The sequence below is a fragment of the Pundamilia nyererei genome, unplaced genomic scaffold (assembly GCF_000239375.1).
Source record: "Pundamilia nyererei isolate P.nyererei 1_Seehausen unplaced genomic scaffold, PunNye1.0 scaffold00068, whole genome shotgun sequence".
NCBI lineage: Eukaryota > Metazoa > Chordata > Actinopteri > Cichliformes > Cichlidae > Pundamilia > Pundamilia nyererei.
Window position 1 is genome coordinate 262,539 of NW_005187469.1, and position 24,323 is coordinate 286,861.

The 24,323-nt window shown below is 39.0% G+C and overlaps 1 protein-coding gene across 1 annotated transcript in view; it reads right to left on the reverse strand.

The window, feature by feature from the left end:
• usp43a (ubiquitin specific peptidase 43a) overlaps window positions 1-24,323 on the reverse strand; it is a 116,906-nt gene that overhangs the window by 35,640 nt on the left and 56,943 nt on the right. Inside the window, exons 5-9 of the mRNA XM_005736218.1 lie at window positions 23,089-23,224; window positions 18,832-18,976; window positions 8,092-8,257; window positions 5,877-5,988; window positions 1,766-1,869 (exon numbers count right to left, since the gene is read on the reverse strand). Coding sequence (XP_005736275.1) covers window positions 1,766-1,869; window positions 5,877-5,988; window positions 8,092-8,257; window positions 18,832-18,976; window positions 23,089-23,224 — 663 coding nt within the window. The remainder of the gene's footprint in view (window positions 1-1,765; window positions 1,870-5,876; window positions 5,989-8,091; window positions 8,258-18,831; window positions 18,977-23,088; window positions 23,225-24,323) is intronic.

Sequence of the window (24,323 nt, forward strand, 5' to 3'; positions counted from 1 at the left end):
AGATAGATAGATAGATAGATAGATAGATAGATAGATAGATAGATAGATAGATAGATAGATAGATAGATAGATAGATAGATAGATAGATAGATAGACAGATAGATAGATATGTTCAGAACACAGATATAGACCTTATTCATGCAAAGCTCAACTACATCACAGCTATGAAATGAGCTTCAGCTGCCACCAAGAGGGCAAACCGATGCACATTTTCCCCAGACAGGTTTGTTCACACAAACACACACACACACTGGAAGCTCATTTCCTAGCCCTCGGTGGGAAGCCTGACCTTCACCGCAGCTTAGTAGAACAACAGCACAGATTTAAATATTATACTCCCCTTCCCGGCTGTACTACGAAACCTTGACGTTGTGAATTACACAGGAAATAACGCCTTTATCTTCATACTGTTAAACTGATATCATAGTTTGTATCCTTCAGTGCTATCAAGGTCCACTGGTTTCTGAAGGTATTCCTAGTTTTCCTCCACATGCCATCAGCAAGTATGACATTTTTTTTAGGATTTATCTCTATACATAGGTACATGGCAATTTTAAATATCAGCCACACTTAACGTAATCAGGTATTTGTTAAAATAAAATAAAATTAAAAAAACTATTTAAAAACTCTGCATTTTTTAACATCATAAATTCTAGATACTGACTCCGTAATTGCTGGTGTCTAGAAAATTGTACAAGGAGAGGATGTATTGAACTTCACTGACTTGCCCATGAAAGTCAAAAACATGTTTGATTAAATTAAGGCTTATCTCAGCATGGCTTCTATTTTTAGATTTCTCCCTGGAAGTCTTGTTTTGATCACTTCCAACTCTGCATCTGTAATCAGTTTTGGACTCCTTCCACTGTGTAAAAAGTGCCCATGACAACAAAGTTGTAGGATGCCATATCTGCTGGGCATGGGGGCGATAAGCGACAATGTTGGTGTGGCTAAAAAAGCACTATGGCAATGTGAGTGCATTTAAGTGCACAGGTCTGTTGATTTTGTCCCTCCGATCTCACAGGACCTAACACTAGAACTCCACCTGAAGTCAGCATCCACACTGTGCACCTGATGGACCTCCTCATGTGATGTGCGTTCTTGTGGTTTGGATGTTCTGTTTACATCCACTAAAGTCTGCGCCACATTTATACTGGATTAAAAAAGATGCCAAACACTGCCAAAGCTATAGGGTAAAAAAATATAAGAACAATATAGATTGCACATTGAGGAAGCACAAAAGGACATGGACCAGGAGACCTATCAGGGGAAATATGCTGACATGTCTGCTCTTTCCTTAGAGCACAACCAGTCTGAGATCTCACAAGAACGATGTGACTAACAGAAACAGGTATTTTGTCTTCATCGGCCCTAGCAGACTACCTCACGCGAACAATAACACAACATATAGTTTGACATCACAGAAGGAGACAATGGCATACACCTTCATCAAAGGGTTTGTCTTGCGATGTATAGAAAAAACGACATTTTTCAAAGTAGCCATGCATCTTTGTGCAGGTCCTGAATCTTAGCTGGAGATGTGGCTCTAGTTAGAAGTGATAATTCTAGTGGCACTGTGAGCAGTCCAGCAATACACAAGGCCTGACTTTGATGGAGAGATTGGCCACAATTAAATTAGCAGTCGTGTAGTGTAATGTTTAAAACTCAATAAATACATGGAAGAAGAAAAAATCAGCAGTCGTGGAACTATGATAACACCATGTATTCACATGTGTGTAGGTAGAGTGTAGGTGTAGGCGTGGTGTACCTGTCAACAGCAGGGTGGTACAGTGGCCTGCTGTCCTGTGGGGACAGGTAGCTGTAGGCTGCCGATCCTCCCACCACTCTGATCTTAAACAACGCTCCAGCATTCTGGAAGGAGAGAAGGTCACGCTATTTAACACAGCTGTGTCCCTAAAGAAGGACTACCTCAATAAATGTAATTTATGTGCATATAAAGCTGTAGACAAATATAATAAATTTGAGAGGTGATGACATTATGATTGCAGAATATATAATTGAGATACGAAAAAAAAAAGTTGAAGGACATCTTTGTAGTTTGAAACTCTGATTTTCAGCCTGGGTGCTCAATGCCTTACAAAGCAATGTGTTTTTTTCTGTAGTATGATTTAATATAGGAGTGTGAATGTGAATATTTTCTAGTATGTTTCTTTGTTTCTTCTGTACAAAGCCAATAGGGATGATTTGTTCTCTCACATTTTATTTCCTCCCATCCTCTTGTTATAAAGGGCTGCTCCATTTCCTTTGCTTTATATTACTTTTTATCATTTTCTGTCATGAAAAAGGCTTCCAAATTGCAATATTAATACTTTTATCGAGTGATCTTTTTACAGGCATTATGTGTTTCAAATAGGCCTTTCAACCCTTGTTTAGACTTTATGTTCTGTACCATATGCATCCCTTCTCCCCAGATCTCATCCTTGTTGTGCAGGGCATCTCAACAAAAAGCCTCCATCAACTACTGACGGTGGGGGTCCTGTCACAATCTGCTACGTTTATCTGCGGCTATGCTATAAGAAGAGCTTATTGGTGTCTAACTACCCAAACACCTCAATTTAGTACACACACCTTTGCATTCATGTAAATTACATCCTTTACATGAGAAATCTCACTCTGATTTACAATACTTGTTAAAGAGCGTGACAGAAGCAACAGTGCAAGAAAAGAGTGATCAAGTATAACATAATCTACAAGACTTTTAAAAAGTATATATGTGTATATATACACATATATACAAATTGACAGAGACTAGAACATTTTTAATCACTTTGTCCTATTTTTGTTTCTCTTGTGGGACTTGGTTTTAAAATGTCTGTTAACTAAAATGCTCTGTAACTATAATAACCTAGTCTCTCTGTCAGTCCTTCCACCTTTCCACTCAAATAGAGAAAAATGTATTTCCAAATGGATTACACTCTTTGTTGCAAAGACATAAGGGTTCATTATGAGTCGGCTGCTCTTGGAGAACAGGAACTGCAGTCGAGCATAAAGAGAAAGAAATTAGTTGGTTAATAGGAGCCTAGAGCAGTAATGACAAAGGCACAGTCTCTTTCTTGTTGGTTTTATGAGGTCGAGCGAGCATGCGTTCAGACATCCTTGTCTGTCTGTTAAAGTATAACGAAGGAAAGTGGATGAGACACTTCACACTAATAAGTAATCACGCAGGACTAGTACAGTTTTTGAATGAACGTTAGTGTTAAGCATTCATAATCTGCCTCACGGAGGCCAGCGACTCCAGTGAGGGAGACAGATGTTGGTATACTTTCCAAAAACCTGTGTAGACCAATTAAATGATTACCCTACAAGAAAATAAAAGATTTAAGGCTGAAAATATGAAGATGGGTGGAAGTTCAACTGGCTGCTCAAAAACGTTCATTTTTTTCTCTTTTCTTGTGTTCAGCTGAATATATGAAAGACCTTCACACCATAAAGAAAAAGATAGAAGGCCATATATTTGAATTCACTGTTCACTCAGTAATATTTGACATGAGAAGTTCAAAGATTCAAGAAAAAACAAACTCAGAGCCAAAAGCTCATTTTTAGTAGAAACAGCCGAATTATAAAAATGATAGAAATCCTCCAACATGGATTTAACATCAGGATAAAAGACTTAGGGAATTTTCTAAATATTCCCAAAAAAGGTCAGGCAACAAGCAGTAACGTGTGGTTTCCTTTTTATTCAAAGAGTTTTAGTAATTCAAAATTCAAATAATCTGAATTCTGCTCTCCCAGATTTTCAAAGAGTAAAAGAATTTATATGAATGTAATGTGCTAATATAAAGTTTAGACAGGTATGCCGGAGACAGAGGCAAAATGAATAACATTTTCTAAATAACCTGATAACCTTCAGAGAGTGAGCTGTGAAAGAAGAACTGGATTTTGACATGCGAGTCGGTGCATTTTCTTTTTTTGGACAAGCTGAGCTGTGTCTTGCTAAACAAACCTCTGGGTGGCACCAAAGCACTGTTTAATGATAATGAAAGGAGCATGACACTGGCAAAGAAACAGAGTTTTGTGTGGATCTTATGTATTATATTGCACAGAGATTACAGTAAAGCTGGTATTAGTTCTGTGGTTTCTTTTAAAATAACAGCAACAAAGCATCAGCAAGGCTTAATGGCCTTCACCCTCGGGATAGAAGTGGTCTTTACAGCCTAAAATATGAAAAAAATAAAATAAAATAACAACAAACAACCAAAAATCCACATAGGGGCGTTGGTGGTATATTTTTAAGAAGAATAAAGGGGAAGTAAGGACAACAAGAGGATGTTTTCATATGTGGCCAGACAGGTTTTGAAGAATTAACTATGAAACTAAGATAGCAATCAGTAAATACCAGACTTATGTTTCTCCTTCTTTTCCTCCATAGTTCCTAATCAAATAGACAGCTGCATGATGAATGGGTGCTTACGTGCCACAAAAATATTTACCCAGTAGTGTTGAGCCACGGTTCATGGTTTGAACACGCATCGGCTGAATCGCAGCTTTTATCAAGATTAGCAGCACATACTGAGTGGACACTAGAACTAAAATCTTACATACAAAAATGGCCTTTTTTGTGAAAAGCACCTTAAAAGATTTTAAAAGATTTAATGGTAACAGATGGAGAAACAGGCTCTCTCAAAGTAGTATCATAACGTCCCATATGAAGAACGACATACGTCACTAAACTCGATGACAACCTCTTTGCAGCCAGCAAAAATCAGAAATTGCCTGGTCACTGCTCTAAATTTTTTCATATTCAGCAACTGATTGCTCGTAGTTTTGGCCACCAGCTGGTCAGCCCTTGGTGGAAGAGTGCAATGCCCTTAACCTGAGGGCGGCTGCTTTGGATCACAAGACGACTACACGTGTCATCTGGTGGAAGGCAATCCATCTCCAAACAATTACTGTCCAACTCACACTGGCTGCATTCACATTCAGACAGATTGGCAAAGGTGTGCAAATAATTGCCATCTAATTTTAAAATGCAGACAGATTGCCAGCACATTGCAATCAATCTGAGTCAATCTGCACCAATAAGCACAGCTCGTCTATGACACTTGTTTTTGCAATAAGGGACTCGACTCAACTCTCTTGCCATCTGGTTGTATTCTGGTTATATATCTATATAAATCAGTATTTGAGAAGAAATCTTTGAATTTCTGTTTAATTATGAATTTCTGTGGATGTAGGGTGAAACAGATTTGTGATTTTCACCAACTGCTTACAGTTAACTGCCGTATTATCACAAACACCGACCCCGTTCAACTGCAGCCTAATAGCAAAATAGCACTCGTTTTGAAGATGGCAACTGCCTGCCAGTTGTAGACCCGGTCCACGTCAACAGCTATTTCAAAGGCAACAAGTTTGTTGCACTTGGCTACAGTAATTTTGGTCGTCCTGCAGTCTCCAACCACTGTTTTCCCTAGTCTGACTGTAGAAGCTAGTAAGACCCATTGAATCTAATAACATATAAAGACTTAGGAACTCAATCTAACCTATAAATACACTCAACATGCTATAAAGGATCAGATTTGTAGTTTCTGCAGATTTATTATTAAATATTAATTCAATTCAGTTCAATACATTATTTATGAAGTGGCAGTCAACTCAAGGTGCTTTACACAGCATCACAAAGACCCTACAATCATCAAAACAATGAAGGAAGAAAAAACTACGAGTTTTCATCTGCTTTAACCTTTGTCTGCTTTTCCATTAGCTCTAAATATGACTCAGACATATAACTGATCTCTCCACTGCGCTGCTATTTTAATCTGTTCTGTTAGAACCCAGAGTGTCCAGGACCACCTGAGCTGAAGCGCCAAGGACACAGAATAGAGTAGCTGACATGTTATTGGTTAGTGAGGGTGCATTACCTGAGCCTGAGATCCATTCAGCATCAGATAATAGAGCTTACTGAGGATGCTCTGATGCAGCTGGTCCCAGGAGATACTCCTGTCCTCAAGTATAAGAAATGGAGGCCCAAACCTGCGAGAGCAGAGCACAAGTGAGGACGGTAGAGCAGAGCAGAACAAAAGAGATTTGAGAGTAGGTTTTGCATTGAAAAGATAAATAAAAAATGATTGCTATTTATAATTAAGTATGTTGGCAAGTAATTAAGATTAGAAAACGTAGTCTAACCTGAATTCATTGAAACACTAAGTAAGTGAAAAGCAGCTGTAGGCTTATTAGGAATGTGTCAAACTATCAAATGTCAAGTGCATCAAGTTGTTACAGCCAGCTGTCTTGTACTGACATGTTGTCCAGGAACAAATAAGAAACCAGTCTGCATTTCAGCAATGCATCCATTAGAATTGGGTTCTTCCACCTATGTTAATCCAAAGCCTTGCATATAGTCCACATACAATTACAATAACACTTTAAGTTTTAAATGCATTTAAGACATTTACAGTATAAACACAAACACAGCAACAAAGTTCCCAATGCCTTGGCAGCTAACTGTTTTGAAGAAATATTGGTGCAACTCATTCAGTTGCTACACAACACAACAGTATGACAGCAACACCAAGCTTTTAATGTCGCAGCATCGTACTGGAGAAGACCTGTTTTTCCTCTCTTAAAACCTCCCCGCAGCACAAAGTGAGCTCAGAGTGATGAAATAATTTGGAGTCAAAGAACTTGAGTTGCCTTAACCTGAACGACCCTGAACGGGATCGTTTTGATTGCTACTGTGCGCCAGAGCATGATCTGTAGGCTGAATGGGAGCAAATCTTTACAAGCTTCATAATATCACAGTCTCAGAGGAGCAAAGCTGTTGAAGTTGCACATTTAAGCACAGATTTGGACTGTTCGGGTATCCACATGATTCTATTATAGTATGCAGCGAAATTCCACTATGGCATTTTAATTAGGAAATAATTAAACATCTGTAGATGTATTGCTTTTTCCAGATCATTTTGGGAATAGATGGCTGCACAGAGACACTCAGACATTTATTGTAGCCGCACAGACGAGTCAGGTGGCATGTGGACGGATGAGTCTTCAAATGTCAGACCCTGACATTATCAAGCCTTTCAGTAATGTCTCTACATGGATTTGTGGAGCTATAAGATCAAATCCCAAAGTGCACATGATGACTGAAACTAGATCACAGGAGAGTAAAATAAATCTGTCTTGCCTTGTGTCAATAAGAGGTTAGACTTATTGATCCCCTGTGGAGAGAGCGTTATAAATTGAAAAGTATTAATAACAGCGATGTGGATGCTTTTGTGCACTGTAAGCCCCATCCAATCTGCCTTTGCAAGGACTTGTTTTAGTAAAATAGTAACAGCAAAACATTCACGTGCAAGCCAATAAATCTTTGCTCAGTTTAAAGTAAGCTTGAAATTTGTCTTGGTCACATATCTTTTTATTTACCTTCTCAGTGACGATACTGTCAGGTAAACTTTATCAAAAGTTTGGATTCTTTGATTTGTAATGCTGTTCAGTAACTATGGGATGCTTAACCTCAAATAAATACAAGCATCCAATCAGCTTCTTCCATTGTTTCTTCCATCTGTGATGCTGCTGAAATCTAACATCAAATGCGGCACATTGCAGATACTAAGCAGTGACGAGCACATGGATCTAATTGATTTTTTTCACAGGTCAGAGGGTTTGATTTGACCACATTGTTTAACTTGGCCTCTAGTTTCAACACTATTGAGTTGAATGTATGTTTTAGCTGCACAAATCTAAAAAAATAAACCCCGTTGAGTCTGGGGAATTCACGTAACAGACATACAGGTCAAAGTCAAACAGGAGTTAGATGTTGATGCTGAAATAACACAGCAGGACTAAAGGAAAAGAATGAACGACAAAATCTATTTAAGACACAGCAGAGCAAGAGAAGTGTCTGCTTCTGTGTATGATCAAGGTCTAAAACACAGTCTGACTGCAGGATGGCACGTCCTTAAAATGCATAAAAGATATCTAGGTTACCTTAGATATCTTTACACTTGGTTCTTCTGTGCTCAAAAAGTTCTAGAAGAAGCCATGATTGTTAAATAAACTGCTTATCTGAGTTAAAGAGATGTACAAAAAAAATCAATACAAATGAAATGGATAATAATGACGATGACAACAGCTCACCTGACAGCTTGTGAGCCAGATCCTGCTGTGTTGCAGATGAGGAGGAGGACCTTGGAGTTACCCTGGTTCAGATACTCAGAGGAGAGGGTGCCAGATGGAGGTAACCTCTGACCATCAGGTCCAGCCGTGAAGGCGTAGGGGGAGGAAGGGAGGCTGTGGTGATACCCTGACCATAACAGAGGAAGCAGGGAGAAATTGTTTAACACGGCACAATTACATTTGTCATGGTCTTTTTGAAGCTAGCTGTTCATATCACTGCGAATGCCGGGATAATCCATCAGCCAATCTTTCTCTCCTTCTCACTAAGTTGTGCTTCTTGGTGACAAATCATCAAAGCAATTGGCTACAGCTCACCAATGTGTTTCTTTTTATTGCTTCTTATCATATTATAATGCATGAAATCTCTGCGTCTGTTTCTTTGAACAATGAATGACAGGTTGGAGATGCCCAACCCTACACCCAAGACCCCACAATACTTAGAATCCTCCTTTTAAGGCGGAGACTTATTGCATACTACTTAAGGAGTCCACCCTTTTCTGATGAGAAACATGGCCTCGGGCTTGTAGGTGCTGATTCTCCTCTGATGTGAGTCAGAGATCATCGTTTGATTATGCCAAACACACTCAACCCCTTGGCCCCAAAATTCTCTCTATAAAGTTTTCAACAGGCCAAAGGGCAGAATATTGAGTGTCAAGAAACTGCTTATTATATTTTTACCAGCAACAAGCAACATCTCATGACAGGATCGCATCATTGGTTACTCTAACCCAAGTTGTGCCCAGTCTTAGGAACAACTGAAATGAACTAGGGATGAAAAAAAAAAAAAAAACCAAAACATTGAGTTTGTGAATGAAAAACTGTTATGCAAAATCAACCATTTAATGTGAAACGTTTACACTTTCTTCCAAAGGGATCTTTAAAAATCTCCATTATGGTAAAATTGTTCTTATTTACCCCAAGCAGCTGTAAAAGAAGCTGCATCTCGTATCGCTCGCACTTACAAGACAAACACGCTGCTGTGATTAATGCTGAGTAATAGTGGAAGTTGACACAGAGGGTTCAACCTCTTGACTCCCAGGAAACATAAACTTTGACACTATCAGAGGATTTAATTAAACTGTGCTTGTTTGATCTCAACCATGCAATTAATCACTGCCATGTTTCAACACACACGCGCACACATATATGGTGGCAAAAGGACACACATTCATCGCCTAAGTAGAAGTACAAATATTTGTTTTAAAGAATACTCTTGTAAAAGTTGAAGTACTAATTCAGTTTTTTTACTCAAGTAAAAGTGAAGTGCAGGCTCTGAAATGTACTAGTAGTATAACAGTAAAACGTATCGCGTTGGAGGACACTTCTACAAGCTATGTTTGTGCAAAGCTAAGTGAACTTCATGTCATATTAAATATGATAAGAAAATAATACCCGGGTCCTGTCATTTCTGTCTTACATTTTTCTCTACCTCTGAAACTGAGCTTCTCTTCTGTCTCTGGGAATTAAAGAACCTGTACTTTTAGAGATACACATTGCTGTAGGGTCTTTACCTTATAACACTCAGTGCATTGTCATATGTTTTTGTGCTTTGGTGCTATATAAATAAAACTGAATTGAACACATTGTGTTACAAACTGCACAGCTACAGTTTGTGTGTTTGAAATTACTTGCCACGTTACTCTTGTTAATCTTTTTTATTGCACTATACAACTTAAACCCCTTGTTTAAGTTGTATAGTGCGATAAATGATGCATAAATTTGATATTTAACTTAGTTTGAACATAACAGTGATGCAAAATAATCCCCTCAAATCAGTTAGACCTGAAGTAATGAACCTGTTATGAAAATGTAAGGAGCAAAGATATATACGTTTGAATGTAGAGAACAAAGGTTGTCTGAAAATTTAAATAGTCAAGTAAAATACAGATATATGAAAACTCTACAGGAACAAGGTTTTGTAGTTCTTTATTTCCCACCTCTTAATAAAAAAAATCTAAGGAAAGCAAGCGTGAATAGATGTAAAGCTGAGATAAAGTGCCACCAAAAAAGCAAGAAGGGAGACTAATAAGGCGTAAAAAAGAGCTCAGTGAAAGAACTTCTTTTTGAAACGAGAAAGGAAAAGTCTGCAAAAACACAACACATCTCCGACTTCTAATTCATGTCTAATTAAGTACACTTTTTTGAAAAAAAAAATTATTTAAATCTGACGTATTCTAAAACAATTTTTAAGATGTTAAGAATTATTACTATCAAACAATTAGAGACAGAGGAACATATAACTCTTGCTTCTGAGAAGACCAGAGCAAAAAGCACTTTTAAAATCAGAAAGTAATATGTCCTGTGAGGCGAGCGGTATCATAACCGATATGTCCTGAGGACACTGGGAGAAATACCTGCCAGACTGTTATTCTCACACCTTCATCTATCCCTTATTGAGATGGATAGAGCAGACCCATGAAGTGAAAGAGGTTTTTGTGGAGTAGAAAGTGGGAGGAGTGGAAGGTATCAGAGTGGAAAAGAAAGGAGAGACTGTAAGAGTGAGAAGAGTGTCCAGACCTAAAGGAAAGAACAGTCGTTTGTCATTTGTAAAGAGTGATTTCCAAGCAAAGCCTTCAGGTGTGAGAGACACTTGCCGAGTGGAACACTGTATGCCTTCTCGTGTACGTACTGACTTATTTCTGATGTTATAGTAATAACGGGCACATAGAGAGAAAAAGTGAGGAAATGTGGGGAAAGAACAAGAGAATCAAACCAATAACTCCTTGTTTAAGATGCTAGGGTGTACGTGGTATCATTCTCATTGCCAACCGGCTATCAGGTCGACCCACAGTAAGCTATTTGTTGTTGTTATTGCAACAATGTCATGGCTGCTGTAAAATTCTCCTTGTAATCTGCTCTTTGTAATTAAAAGATAAACCCTGAGACTGAAGTGGATGCAACTGAACTAAGTGGAAAAGAGATACAAAAAAAGAGGATTATGAGGTGAAAGAAACAAAAACAGAAACTGCTCTTGGGAATGGAGGTGGTGTGTACGGCAACATTAATTAAACAACTCAGTCCTGCAGAAGACTCCTCCGGCATTCATTCTCGTCTTAACTCGCCATCCTTTAATTTTTCCTTTTTTTTCTTATCTTATCCTCTCTCACTGGTACTCTATTTATCATTGTCAGTATCTATTTTCCTTTCTTTCCCTAAAAAGTCTCCATCATCTGAATGTTAGGGATGAATCAGCCCTCAGCTACAAAGAAGAGTCAGGTAATGAAGGATAGCAAAAGTGGTAATTGCCACATCAGGAGATTATTGAGAGTTTTTTAGACCTGTGAGATGGGTGAAGGACAGATTGTTACACCTGGGAGGACAAAGCAGTCTTTTATAAAGTATGTTACTCTTCCTTACTGTAAGCTTTAACACAGCCTAGCTGCAGTTTGCTTTCATGCAGACATATGCAAGCTTCAACTTTCACATTAAAGTCTGGAAAGCCAATGCTAAATAATGGTATCTGGCTACAGTGTGGTTTGTAGCTGGTGAACACAAATATCTTTAAGATGGTTAAGATGGCATTTAAAAATGAGAGCCTACAGTGCTGCTTCTAGTATCGACAGAGGATTTGAGTCAGCATTTGCTGGAAATGTGCCCTTGATCATCCCATTACTTTGCAAAATTCAATTCACAGATGAAATGTTTCAGACAAAAGTCAATTAGGAAACACTTCTGCTCATTGCTGAAGTGTAACAATAAGGTTGTGTGAACACTCCGGCACATAAATGATGAGAAAAGACACTCCTTCCAAGCAGTGCGGGAGCCAGATCAGGGACACGTGTCAGCACAATCCACATACCCGACCAAAAATATCCAGGTGAACCCGCTACCTTACAGTCTTGAGCAAATCTGAGGTCTTGGCAGCAAACACTCATCTGACCACACAATGGCTCAGATGAGAGCAAAGCAGCTGAGCCTCATGCCAAGAGCAAAATTACAGATTAGGCAAGCTGCACAGAAGGAACTGAACACACCTGATGCTGCCCTATTTTTTCCTCTCTTCTCTATGTTCCTTCCCTTAAATGCATCCATTTAACCGTCTGTCATATACAGCAGGAAGGCACAACGTTGTGTCAAGAGTGGTCACCGCACAAACCCTATTAAGAGGAACAACACATGCAGACAGTAAAGAGGACGGTATATGAAACGGTGCAGTCGGAGCACAGTCTGCTGCACAAACTTCGTGATGACATAATTTCCAAATCGCCCAAAGTATCTTTTTCTGCATTTTGTCCTGTTAAGCACTGTTCTGCTAATCTTAATCTTATTCTACACTCACCAGCCACTTCATTAATTTAACCTCGCTAGTAGCAGGCTGGACCCTCTTTAAAATGCCTTAATTTTTGTCATGCAGATTCAACAAGGTGCTGGAAACATTTCTCAAAGACCATGTTGAAATCGTGGCGACAGTCAGTTGATAAAGGTTTATCAGCTGCACATCTATGACGCAAATGGTCAGGAACAACACTCAGGTGAGTATGACAAGAAAATATCCATCTCCCACTCTATTACACTGCCGCCACCAGTCTGAATCGCTGATACAAGGTAGCATGGATTCATGTTTTTATTTTGGTTACACCAAACTGTCTCAGCAGAAATTGAGACTCATGAGAGCGGCCAACGTTTTTCCAGTCTTCTGTTGTCCAATTTTGCTGAGCCCGTGTCAATTTCAGTCTCGGTTTTTGTTCTTAGCTGACAGGAGTGGCACCCGGTACGGTCTTCTGCTGGACGTGTTCTGCATTCAGAGATGCTCTTCTGCATACTCTGGCAATAACGAGCGGTTATTCGAATCACTGTTGTCTTCCTATCAGCTTGAAGCAGTCTGGCCACTGTCTGACGATGCCAGAAGTCTTTTCTATTTTCTCTTTTCGGACCTTTCTCTGTAAACCCCAGAGATAGTTGTGTTCATCTAAATGCCTAAATGCACTGAGTTGCTGCCATGTGAACGGGAATATCAACAAATCAAACAACATGGGAGAGCCCTCTTTTGTAAAACATCTATAAAAGTGGAACATAAACGGAAGACTTTTTTTCTGCCCTGCTGACTGGTTACTTAAACATAATTAAGATGTGTTCTGAGCTCATCGTACACTAGATGTTTCAACATGCTTGTGGAAAGATGAAGCATTCAAGCCACCATTTATGCAGGCATTTATGCACTGTTTGTTTTCTTCTTAATAAGGCTGCTGAGATGACAGTAGCTCTTATTTCCCACATGAGTTAAGAACACTTTCCAGAGGCAGTTGTGGTGATCAGGGCAGTGACTGTAGACACATGAAATTTCTTTTTGCCTCCATTCTCTTCAGGTTATTTTACATGATGAATTCTATTGGAGGGCCACGAGTTCCCTGATGAATCTTCCTGGAATATATTTGCTTTTCTGCACTTAGTTCGCTTTAGGCGGCATGTAACTGTCTTAATGGAACTGGAAGGAATATGTACTTGGCAGCATTTCATTTGCATGTGTGATGTCTTTGTCTCAGTGCGAGTCTATTTATGTATGTGTTCATAAGCACATACATCTCAGCTCTGCACACGCACAATAATTTGTCTCATCATATCAAAATTATAGTTAATAGTTAATCATAGTAGACAAATTTAAACGGCGCACACCATTTGAAACAATTTGAAACTTTATTTTATGTTCATTTGTTTATACTAGTTTTATTTTTATATTATACAAATTCCATTTTCATTCAAAGTAGAAGGAAGTCACCATTAGTAGAGTTATCAGTCATTTATTTTTTTTAAAGCCGCATCTGTTTACTTTATTGTCTCTTTCTATCTTGACTTTTTAATGTACCATTTGCTCGGCCCAATTAAATATTGTCTAATAAATATTGATATTGTTGGATTTTCAATCTAATGTGCCGACCACATAAATAAGACCAGTGTGTATAATCCAGGGGATTCTCTTTTTAATAAAGCCCAGCTGGACAGCCATAGTGCAACACTTGCTGCCCTGCACCTAGCTCAAACCTGGACCTACTCTCTCCCTTTCCCATCACTCTATTTATGTGCAAATTGCCCAGACTGTTAAGGCTGAAATAGGACGATATTGTGGCGCTTTAGACCTAATTGATTTTTCAGTGTTTTCTACCGAGAGGCCTCCTGCTGCTGCAAAACCTCATTACTGTACTATGGAGCAGTTTTGATTCAATATACCCCAGAACGTTTACAGATAAAGTTAAACAAAATCCAGCCCAGCACATTCGTGCACACAGCCAGAAAGAAATCCTTCTCAAACCGCTCTCCACTAAACTTGGTTACTTTTCTTGATGTTGAAATTTAGGCTCTCTATCCCTTTTTTTTTTGTCTTGCTGTTACATGAAGGGCTATTCATTATTCATATATTTATAATGATGATAGAGGAGAGAGAGCTTTTGGGCCTTTGTACCTTCATCATTAGCATCCTAATTACCCTTGTTTTCCCACAAAGAGGAAATGTGGGGAGGGGGAAAATGTTGGAAAAGGACAAGAAAGGAGTCAGTGGCTAATGGAGCCTATTCAAAAACAAGTTATTTGCCAAAAAAACCCCTAAAAATATCACACTTTCATATTCATTTTTTTCCACCCAGAGAAACTTCTTAGTAGCCACTCAGGTGGGTAAACCTAACTGTGAAACAGCTGATCCGTCACTTTCGTCCAGACTAAAATATCTGAACAAGTGTTAAAATATTGTCTCCAAATTTTGCGCAGAGACTCTCCCAGAGCCTTCCAGTGTGTCTGCAGACTCTTATTCTGTTCACATTTCGTTCAGACCTAAAATAGAAAACATGGTTAGAGAATTATCTTTCTCACATTTGTAAAGCAGCAAGGTTGGCATAGCAAATATATAATTTTCTGTGTTGCAGAGGTAAAGAAGAAAATAATCATCTGTGTTTCTGACTGCACGTTGAGAATCTGCTGTGCGGTAATTTGCCTTATTAAGTGTTTATTCTGTGCCACTGTGTGCTGTGAAAGCACATTTTCAGTCCACGTTTGCTTGCCTTGCTTCCACCATGAAAAGGTAGCACTATTCTGAGCTGCACCATATAACTTTGCTATAAGTCATCCTACAGCTGTCAGAAACACGACCGCGAGATAGAGACTCCTGAGAATACATCATATAGGTAACTGCGTTTATGCCTGTGCAAATTTGTATGTGTCAGTATTTTAGTAAAACATAAGCAATAACGTAAGTGCTGCAAAAATTTCTGCCAACTGAAACAAATTAGTCAAGAAAATGAGACATGAAATAAGGTTTTTGAGCCTTTGCATTGCTGGTTTCACATTTAATAACCTTGGCAATAAAGTCTATACTCTGTGACAATTACTGTCGGTGTACAAATCCAATTTGGTCACAGATGATCTGGGAAAATTAGCTGCTCTTACGTGCCACAAAACGGTTTCGTTTATCATTTCTGTAAATCAAAGATTAAACCTGAAGGGATGGGACATGCTTGTAGTGTCTATTTCATCATGAACACATGCATTAGTAAGGCTGGCACATTCTTACTGAGAGTTGACACAAATAAAAGACAAGCAAACCCATTCTCCAATTCCGATCATCTACCACAACTCACTCACAATCTCATAAATAAATTATTTTTCAATTTTGTACCAAGTCCCTAAAACTATTGTTTTTCTGCTCCTACTCCTGCCTGGTGAGATCTGATCCCAATTAAAGTAACTGATAAAAGTGGAATTCATACATGAACCAAACATGAGCCAAACTAATTTGCATCTCTTGGAAGGAAACAAATCTCGGACCTCCGGGGGAGGTTGTTATGTGAGTAAGCTATTCATTGCATTCAGTCCTAAAGGCTTTCTATACAGTCATCTGTTTGCTTCTCGCTGGGCTTCACATTCCCACACAAACTGCAAAACAAACTACATGACAGACAGCAGCAATATCAGAGCTCTGCTCAAAATAATGAATAACTAAATAAATTAAAAAATGTGGCTTGCGTGAAAAGATCCTGTATAAAATTACACCCCATTTCCCTCAGAGCAATCCCTGCTATTTCATTTGAGTATGACTTTCTTCTTTCTTCTTCTCCAGCAATACCTACTGGTTAAAAATCCACATGAGTCCTGCTGAGCAATTTTGCTACCTGCACTCCCCTTCACCCTTTCTCTTAGCGATCTCCATATCTGCATATGTATCAACACTTGCCACTGGAGCTGAATGATAATCTGAGATCTCAACATAATATAAAATATCTTTCTTTTAACTTTTTTATTTAGTTGTAACGCTGTTTGTTTAAGTTTCGATAAGCCACGAACAACAGTACGGTTTAATTCTCGAAGGTTATGCCTCCTGTGATGAAGATTAATGTCCTTTGCACCAGCAGCTCGACTTGAAACACTCCACACCTTCCCTCTGTGCTCCAGATAATAAAATTTAATTACTCTCCAAATAAAAGCTGCCCTGTATTATTAATGTAAAAATACTTTTTCTAACAACTGACAAGAAGAAATTAAAGATCCATATATCATCTGTTATATCCACAATGTCATGCCGAGGTCTACATGGCAATGAGTGTGTAAATTAATGCAATACATGCTAAGACTCTCCTGTGATTATGAGGCGTGACAATTTATCATTTTCATCTGATGTTCACAAGAACAAAAGTCACTTTGACACAGAATAATTATGTGTGATTCATTACAGATGCATGCCTGCATATATAGGTTTGTACTTAGTGTAGTGCTTCACCTCAAGGGTCATATAGTGTAAGTCTATTAGATTAATCAATTGACTTCTACAGTAGTGCTGTGTGTGACTTTGTTGTGTAGTAAAACCTTTAGATTTCCATAAAATAATAGATTTCAGAGTGAAAACTTTAGGTTTTAAAGTTAGACTGAAGGAGTCCGGGAAATAGCCTAATGTCCTCAGAAGGGATGGAAACGTGTGAATGTGTTTTTGACAAACGTTTGTGTTCCTATGCAAGTGTGAGTGAAACCACACTGTATGCCTGCGCCCTCTCCCAGTATTGTGACATTGTTTTGACTGCGAAGTGACAATACAAAGGCCTCCTGTTGAGAAAGTGAAGAGTCTTAATTTTTCATGAGCACTTTGAGCTCTGAAATAAATTATTGATGTCATTCTTTTTCCAGGGGTAACAAAATCTCTCATAACGGCTTTGTTGTTGGTTAACTAGAAGCTGTTCTCTTAAAGTAAGTTGTGGGGTCAGTGGCAGGTGCTGGTTTTAAGTCCGGAGTTGTCTTTTTCGGGGTGAGGTGCTGCGACTGAGAAGGGCAAGCTTGGCTGTGCCACATGACCAGTGAAGTGAGGATGCACCTTTGCAAAGTTGTTCTGAGAAAACTGAAGAAAAAAAAGTTTATTTCAGAGTTGGTGAGTGTGACACCTCAGGATAGTAGATCCTGAGGTGTCACACCTCGGGCTTCTAGCTTCAGAGACTCAAGGTGTTTTCACACATAGACTGCATCTCTGAACTTTTGTTCATGCTATACATCATTCAACAGAGGTGCACATGAAAATGCAAAAGTCATATCGAATATTAGCTACTCTTTAACCTGCCAGTTCATTAATACAAATGTGATCCCAGATTCCACCAATAGGTGAGAAGCACAACTAATATTCCCCTGTGATCTCTGTTTGTGAATGAGTTTCCTGCCTCCTACGTGCCCTGTCCAGGCAGCTTCCTTACCTAAACCCCATATAGTACATCCACTAGCATCTAGAGTGGATTACTTCTTGCTGTGTGCTACAAGGACAGCTGCGGGAATCATCCTAAGCAAGAAGCGCTTCGAGAGCGCAAACCTGCAGCAGCTCGCTCTCTGTGCAGAATTTAATTTGAAGGGAACATGCAAACGCTACCAAAGACATCAACTAATTCTGATAAAACCTAACAGAAAATGGCTTTAGAAATTGACTAATGAAATGTGCACATGGGAAAATGCTTTATGGTTTTTTCACCACTTCTCCGTACAAATCAAACAGATGAAAGCGGCACAAGACATTATTTGCTCTCAGCCTCACCTAAGATGTGCATTTAGAAGCTTCAAATGTCGATGAAACGAGTTTTAGGAGATGAGTAATCTCTGACTCAGCTTTCTACCTGCAACTCCTTTATGAGACAGAGACATTCCTTGAGGAGACTGCTTATATTTTTTAGCCTTTCTCGGCGGTGAAGTGTCTTGCCCAAGGACACAACGACCGAGACTGCAAGCAAGAATGGGTGATCAAGAATATAAAAAGCCCCTCTCTTAAGTGTTACCTTAAATGACAAGAGAAAATTTGTTCTTGCCATGATCTGCGACACTCAACATCCTAGGTACAATAATTTAATTTATGTGCGAACAAAAAGATACGACAAAACTCAAAGTTTCTATTTGAATTATGTTGCCGTTCAGACGTGACATGTAATTTCATTTGTTTAGGTGCTATCATGCATAGAGAAACAGAATGAAAGGAAGAATACAAAACACCCTGCGGACAGTGACCCTCTCCTCAACACACTAAAGTTTCAGCTTTTGAAAAACACGGTGGTTAATGAAACATGAGGACTCGGTGGAAGTGAAAAACGGTTACAAGTGTAAGTGCGAATTAGTGTGAATAAAAGTTAATCAAAAGGACCGAGGGAGGCTGACAAAAAGAAAATTGGAAATGAAGAAAAAAAGATAAATTGCCAAACGAGTGTGGGAAGTCACTGTCTGCAGCGCCTTTGATGGACAGCCTGTTGCCATGGTTACCTGAGTGTTGTGCGGAGCCTCCACGACTGGAGAGTGAAGGAGCCTGGAAGGCATAGACAACATCGCTATCAGCAATTGCAGTCAGGTCGTCTTCATCTGAGAAGGAACGCTGGAACCCCGTGGAATACAACTCCACCAGGATGACCTAGAGAGACGGCACGAGAGAGAAAGATTACCCATGTTTGTTTCTACAAACGTGCCTCATGCAGTGCTTGCACAGCTCGTTTCTTTCGGTTTCCTGCAAGAATGTTTCGGACCTGAAAATAAAGGAATAAACACACACACTGAGTAACACTGCTGATCAGGTACAGAGAGAGATTACACTTTGTGACTAAAACATCAGGACAAACCGTGACGATACAAGCATCTGCAAAGGGGCTATAATTAGTAAAATGTGTTTTCAGCGATGTGTATTTCCTAGTTCAATGTTCAGGAGCTTGAATGACACTGCAACTCACCTTTGTGACTGTTTTATGGATTTAATCACTGAAGTACAAACTGGATAGTTAGTTGTGGTTGGATGAGCCACATGATTGTAGCTTACTTAGCTTGACTCCTGCCAAGAACCTTTAACATGTGAGATTTTCTATGTCTTGTTGCTCGTATCTAACCATGCATGCAGTAAAGAGTGTCATGACACTTACTGCTGACAGAGCAAAATGATGATGATGAAGTGCCTGAAGTCTAAATACAGTACTCAGTTAAATATGTACACTTTTTCTTTTTTTAATTTAGTCCCAACAAACAACATGTTAAAAAACCCCACAAAAGACTGATGATCCTGTGAAATAATTTATGAACCAACAGAGTTGTTATTGCTTTTTAATATAAATCATTTTTATTTTATTTGTGTTTATTCAACATTTAAAAACACCGTAAAACACCAGTTTCACGTCTTTGTGGCATCATGGTAACTGTACATTTTTCCGCACAGAGCAGTGCTATCTTAAATCACGTGATCACATGACATGGCAAGATGATGTCCAATCAAAATCAAAATATTGCGATGATCATATACCTGACAGATGAATAACTGCTTCAATAGGAGAATTTCTGTTGACAACATGTCACTCCACAGTCATCAAATACAGGCAAACACCAAAGAGGCGCCTCTGTTGCGCGATGCAAAAAGCATAACAAATACTCAGTGATGCACAGCTCAAAGCAGTCCTTGAAATCGTACAGCTGCCGTGATGCAGTGAGTGATGTGTGTGTCGATTTATTCTCAGCCCAGCACCTGCCGATACTTTGGTGTGGATGCCTGTGTATTTTTTCCCATGTTATTCCAGGTGGCAGTGCAGTGGTTAGAAATGTAACCTCACAACAAGAAGGTCCTGGGTTTGAATCCAAAGCGGTGCCTTTCTGTGTGGAGTTTCCATGTTTTCCTGTATTGACTCTCTTCGGGTACTCCAGCTTCCACAGTCCAAAGAGATGCATGGGGTTAGGTTAAGTGGTGAATTACCTAACCCCATGCATTACCTGTAGGTGTAAATGTTTGGCTTCCTCTATGTGTCAGCCCTGCAATAATCTGTATATGTTTATCTGATCTGCCATTCAGTCACCAGGCTTTCACATAGCTAACACAGAAGACAACACAGATTTTTAATGAAGCAAAATCTTTACTGTGTGAAGTATGTTTCTGAAGTATTATTGGCTTTTTCAATCCCTAAAAGCTGTTGGACTACTAACAAGAACTAGTGGGAGTTTTGCTGCCCTACACCATCAAGGGCCGGCGAAGAGTGTCATTACTGCTCAGCGCGCCAGAATGAGGTGAAGAAGACACCCTCAAAAAAGGACTAAGCTGAAGCCATAATGTGAAATTTATACTTCACCAGAAGCATTTTTAAAAAGCACTTTTCAGTTTTACAAGAAAAAAGACTAAGGATAGGGGCTAATTACTCGATCTGTCGAATCCAGCTCAACTAAATGTCCTCAACCATCCCACTGCTATTAAAGAGGAGTGCATCTGATTCAGTTTCTTGTCAGTGTCTCACACAAAGTAAACGAGGCACTCGCTGCTAAAAAACAAACAGCACTTTCATGTTTAACTCATATTAATGGTACTTTTTTTCTTTTTGGAAAGCAAACTTTAGATATGGAGCCTCTTTCTGGCTTCATCCTTCCCATGTCTGTCTTGCACAGTGTACATTGTATATTTTCTCATGATGTCTAACAAGTTTAATTGCATGGATGGGACTGACACTGAGCCATATTACAGGGAATAATCCTCCAAATGGAGGCAGCTGCACTGGACAAAAAAAGAGGGAATAATTGCCTGCATGTTAATCTAAGCACTTTGAATCCCCTCTGAATGGGAATCCATCTGTCTTTAAATTTATTTTTGTCAAAACCACAGAAATGATCACAGTGTTACAATTTTACTTTATTTTATTTCATTTTGTATTTACTTTGTCTTCATCTGTTATAGTTCAGCTGTTCTGCCCTTTGTCTGCAATTCTTTTGTATAGCCTGATGGGCTTATTGTGTAAGTTCTAGTGTATAAAGGTTGATGTACACCAAGCCGCACCAATAAAAAATATATGAAAATATATTTGTGCAACAGTTAAGATAACTCATACTTGGATACATACACATTAGAAATACAATAAACGGAACTCTCCACTCGGTACGGATTGGTCAGACCACACCCATCTCCAGTATCTTGTGGTGCAACCGCACTTACAAAATCAACCAACAAGCTGACAAATAGTACACAATGTGAGTGTATTGCATTTCACTTCTGTCTTGATGAGGGCTGTTTGAGTGTGTGCTGCTCGCTTGCTGCTACGGACCCAGCTTCAGCAAAGCCAACAACATTCATCATCTGTTTCAGGACAGGGCAATGACTGATGAACACACACCTCTGGAACTTTTCCTTTGACATTTTTACCTATTGGTGACATTCAGCTGGAAGTGTGTGCATTTAGTCAAGCGTACAGATGCACTCAGCTAGAGAAATGGCTTCTGCTTACTATTTTACTCATTAACCCTATGATTAGAAGCAAAACACAAAACATCCTGTTTTGTGTTTGTGTTGTTCACTATACCGTTGCTACAAAATTATTTGGGGGAAATTGCTAATCATACATGTTATTAAAACAAAAGCAGAGCATCTTCCCCACATTTGAGGCCATGGACGCCACAAACTTCCTATTTTTGGAAAAGGGCAACAGAGGACAGGGAAGGCTTGCTGGGGGAGGAAGTATTTCTACCTATTTCTACCTACAATGTAAAAGAAATGTGACAGATAGGTTGAATAATCAATCCATGGCAGAAGGAGGACTCTTTAAAGAACTCATCCATGGCAGGCATACACTGTTTCAGTTAGCTGAAATGATCAAACATTCTCTCACTCTTTCTGTTTGATTAAGGTATAATGTATTGTCACGGTGTGCCATGATGTGAATTTAAAACTTGTCTTAAATATTAAAAAACATCATTAGCACTGTGACTTTTGAAATTATAAAATACAGCAGTAGTTGAGCTAATAATTAAAAAATAAATTATGAGGCAGTTGCAGCGAACAACACATTTAATTGACATTAAATTCAGCATTAAATGTTCAAATGAGAGTTCTTAGAACAGGATATAAGATTTTAGAAATGCTGCTTTGACTCCACTGTCTTTGTGTGTCTTTCTGACCTCATCCGCTCACGTGTCTGGTGGGAGGGACTAAGACACGTGGACAGGAGTCAAAGACAAAAATTAAATATTTGCAACTTGGGAAATAAAAAAGAGGCATGTTCTAGTTTTACTTTCTACTCTTTTCCCTCCTTTGTAATTGTGTGCCCCATTTGTCCTTTGTCTGTTTACCTTGTGAGTTTATTTTTCTGTGTTCCTGTGTGTATTGTTGTATACCCAGTGCCTACGTTATCACATTTGGCTTAGTTTTTTTTCTTTGTTACTTCCTTTGAACTTTCTGAGAACCGTTGCAATCCTTTTTTAAAAATAAAACCTTGCTTTTTGTTCCTCTCACTGAGTTCTTGGATTCACCTCGGAACTGATCACAATCACTTAAAGATATTTTTAAGCAACCTAATAATCTGTACAATATGAATACAATAGCAGCTAAAAGTCTCAAAAGTGGGTCCAGTGCAGGTTATCTTTCTTTTCTTTTGTTTTTTTCTCAGCTTGGGTAGAGAAGGAGACTTATTATTTATTATTTAGTCATTGGGAACTCTCAAGGGGCCGCAATGCAACATGGTCATGATCAGTGTAATCAACTTCTTCTGTACACACTGCACACTGTGTGAGTACCTGGTCAGGAGAGATGTTGCCCTCCGCTGCTACCAAAGCTCTCAGACTGGACAGGGAGCCAAACAGCGGTACAGCCAGCCCCACTCGCAGATGCCTCTGACCCTTTGTGTTGAACACCAACGTCACACACATTGGCCTATGAGATAAAAAGAGGAATAAAGGGTGTGAGTGTGTTTTTCTGTAAGGCAAGAAATGGTAGAGCACACTGGGAAAGATCAATACATGCTCATGAACACAGCAGTAAGTTATTCTGCATTTTTGTTTACATTGTTACATATTTTAAACTCTGGCATGCTGAGTTATTTATACAATATATTTGTATGCAGATACACACACGTCTTTCTTACATAGTGTGAGTAAAGACACGTACATATAAATCTTAACTGGAAACTGACTAATCCAACTGTGCAGCATTCAAAAATGCCAGGGGCAACAAAAACACATTGGTTTGTTAAAGAGACGCTTTTGGGGATAGCTGGGTCTTCATGAACTCCAGGTATCAAACAGCAAAATAAAACCGTTGAGCTGTTTAATATCTAATCAGTTCAGGGAAAAGATTTCCTCTGACACTGTTATATCAAATCTAATTTCCTGAGCATAAAACATCACTTTGTGATCTCATTTAATATCTCCTATGATTTAACTCGTCAGATTTCACCTCCGAAGGGTTTCATCTCTCCCTAGTGTTTGTCCAGATTTATGCATGACTGGGCAAGCTGAGCAAAACCCCTGCAGGTCCCTCAGGAAGCGGCTGTATGCTGGGACATGTCACAGCAATATGAACACTTTCTGGGAAGAATCAAGGAGTGAAAATGATTGCGGGGTGGGTTTGGGGTGGATTGGGACAAAAACAAAAAAACAAAAAACAGGAGTCAGTCTGATCCAAAAACTGAGAAAACTGATGGATGAGTAGGAAGAAAAGCCCTGATAGGCTACTGGGTCTACCCTCTCTACTTATCTATATCTTTGCTCCCAATAATCCCTATTCATCATTAATTAATTCATTACCTGATTACAAAGACTTTTTTTTCTAGTGACATCTGAAGAAGTTAAGACCTAGGTTAAGAAGTTCAAGCAACACGTGTATTTATCATGTGGAGCATGATGAATCCAGTATGCTCATGAAACAGTCAGCGCTTGTATTTTTTAAGAATGCTTAAGGTCCATGGTCCATGTTAATGCCGTTTTGGCACTTGGTTTGGTAACCTTTCTGCAAAGCTCAGATCACGAATTCA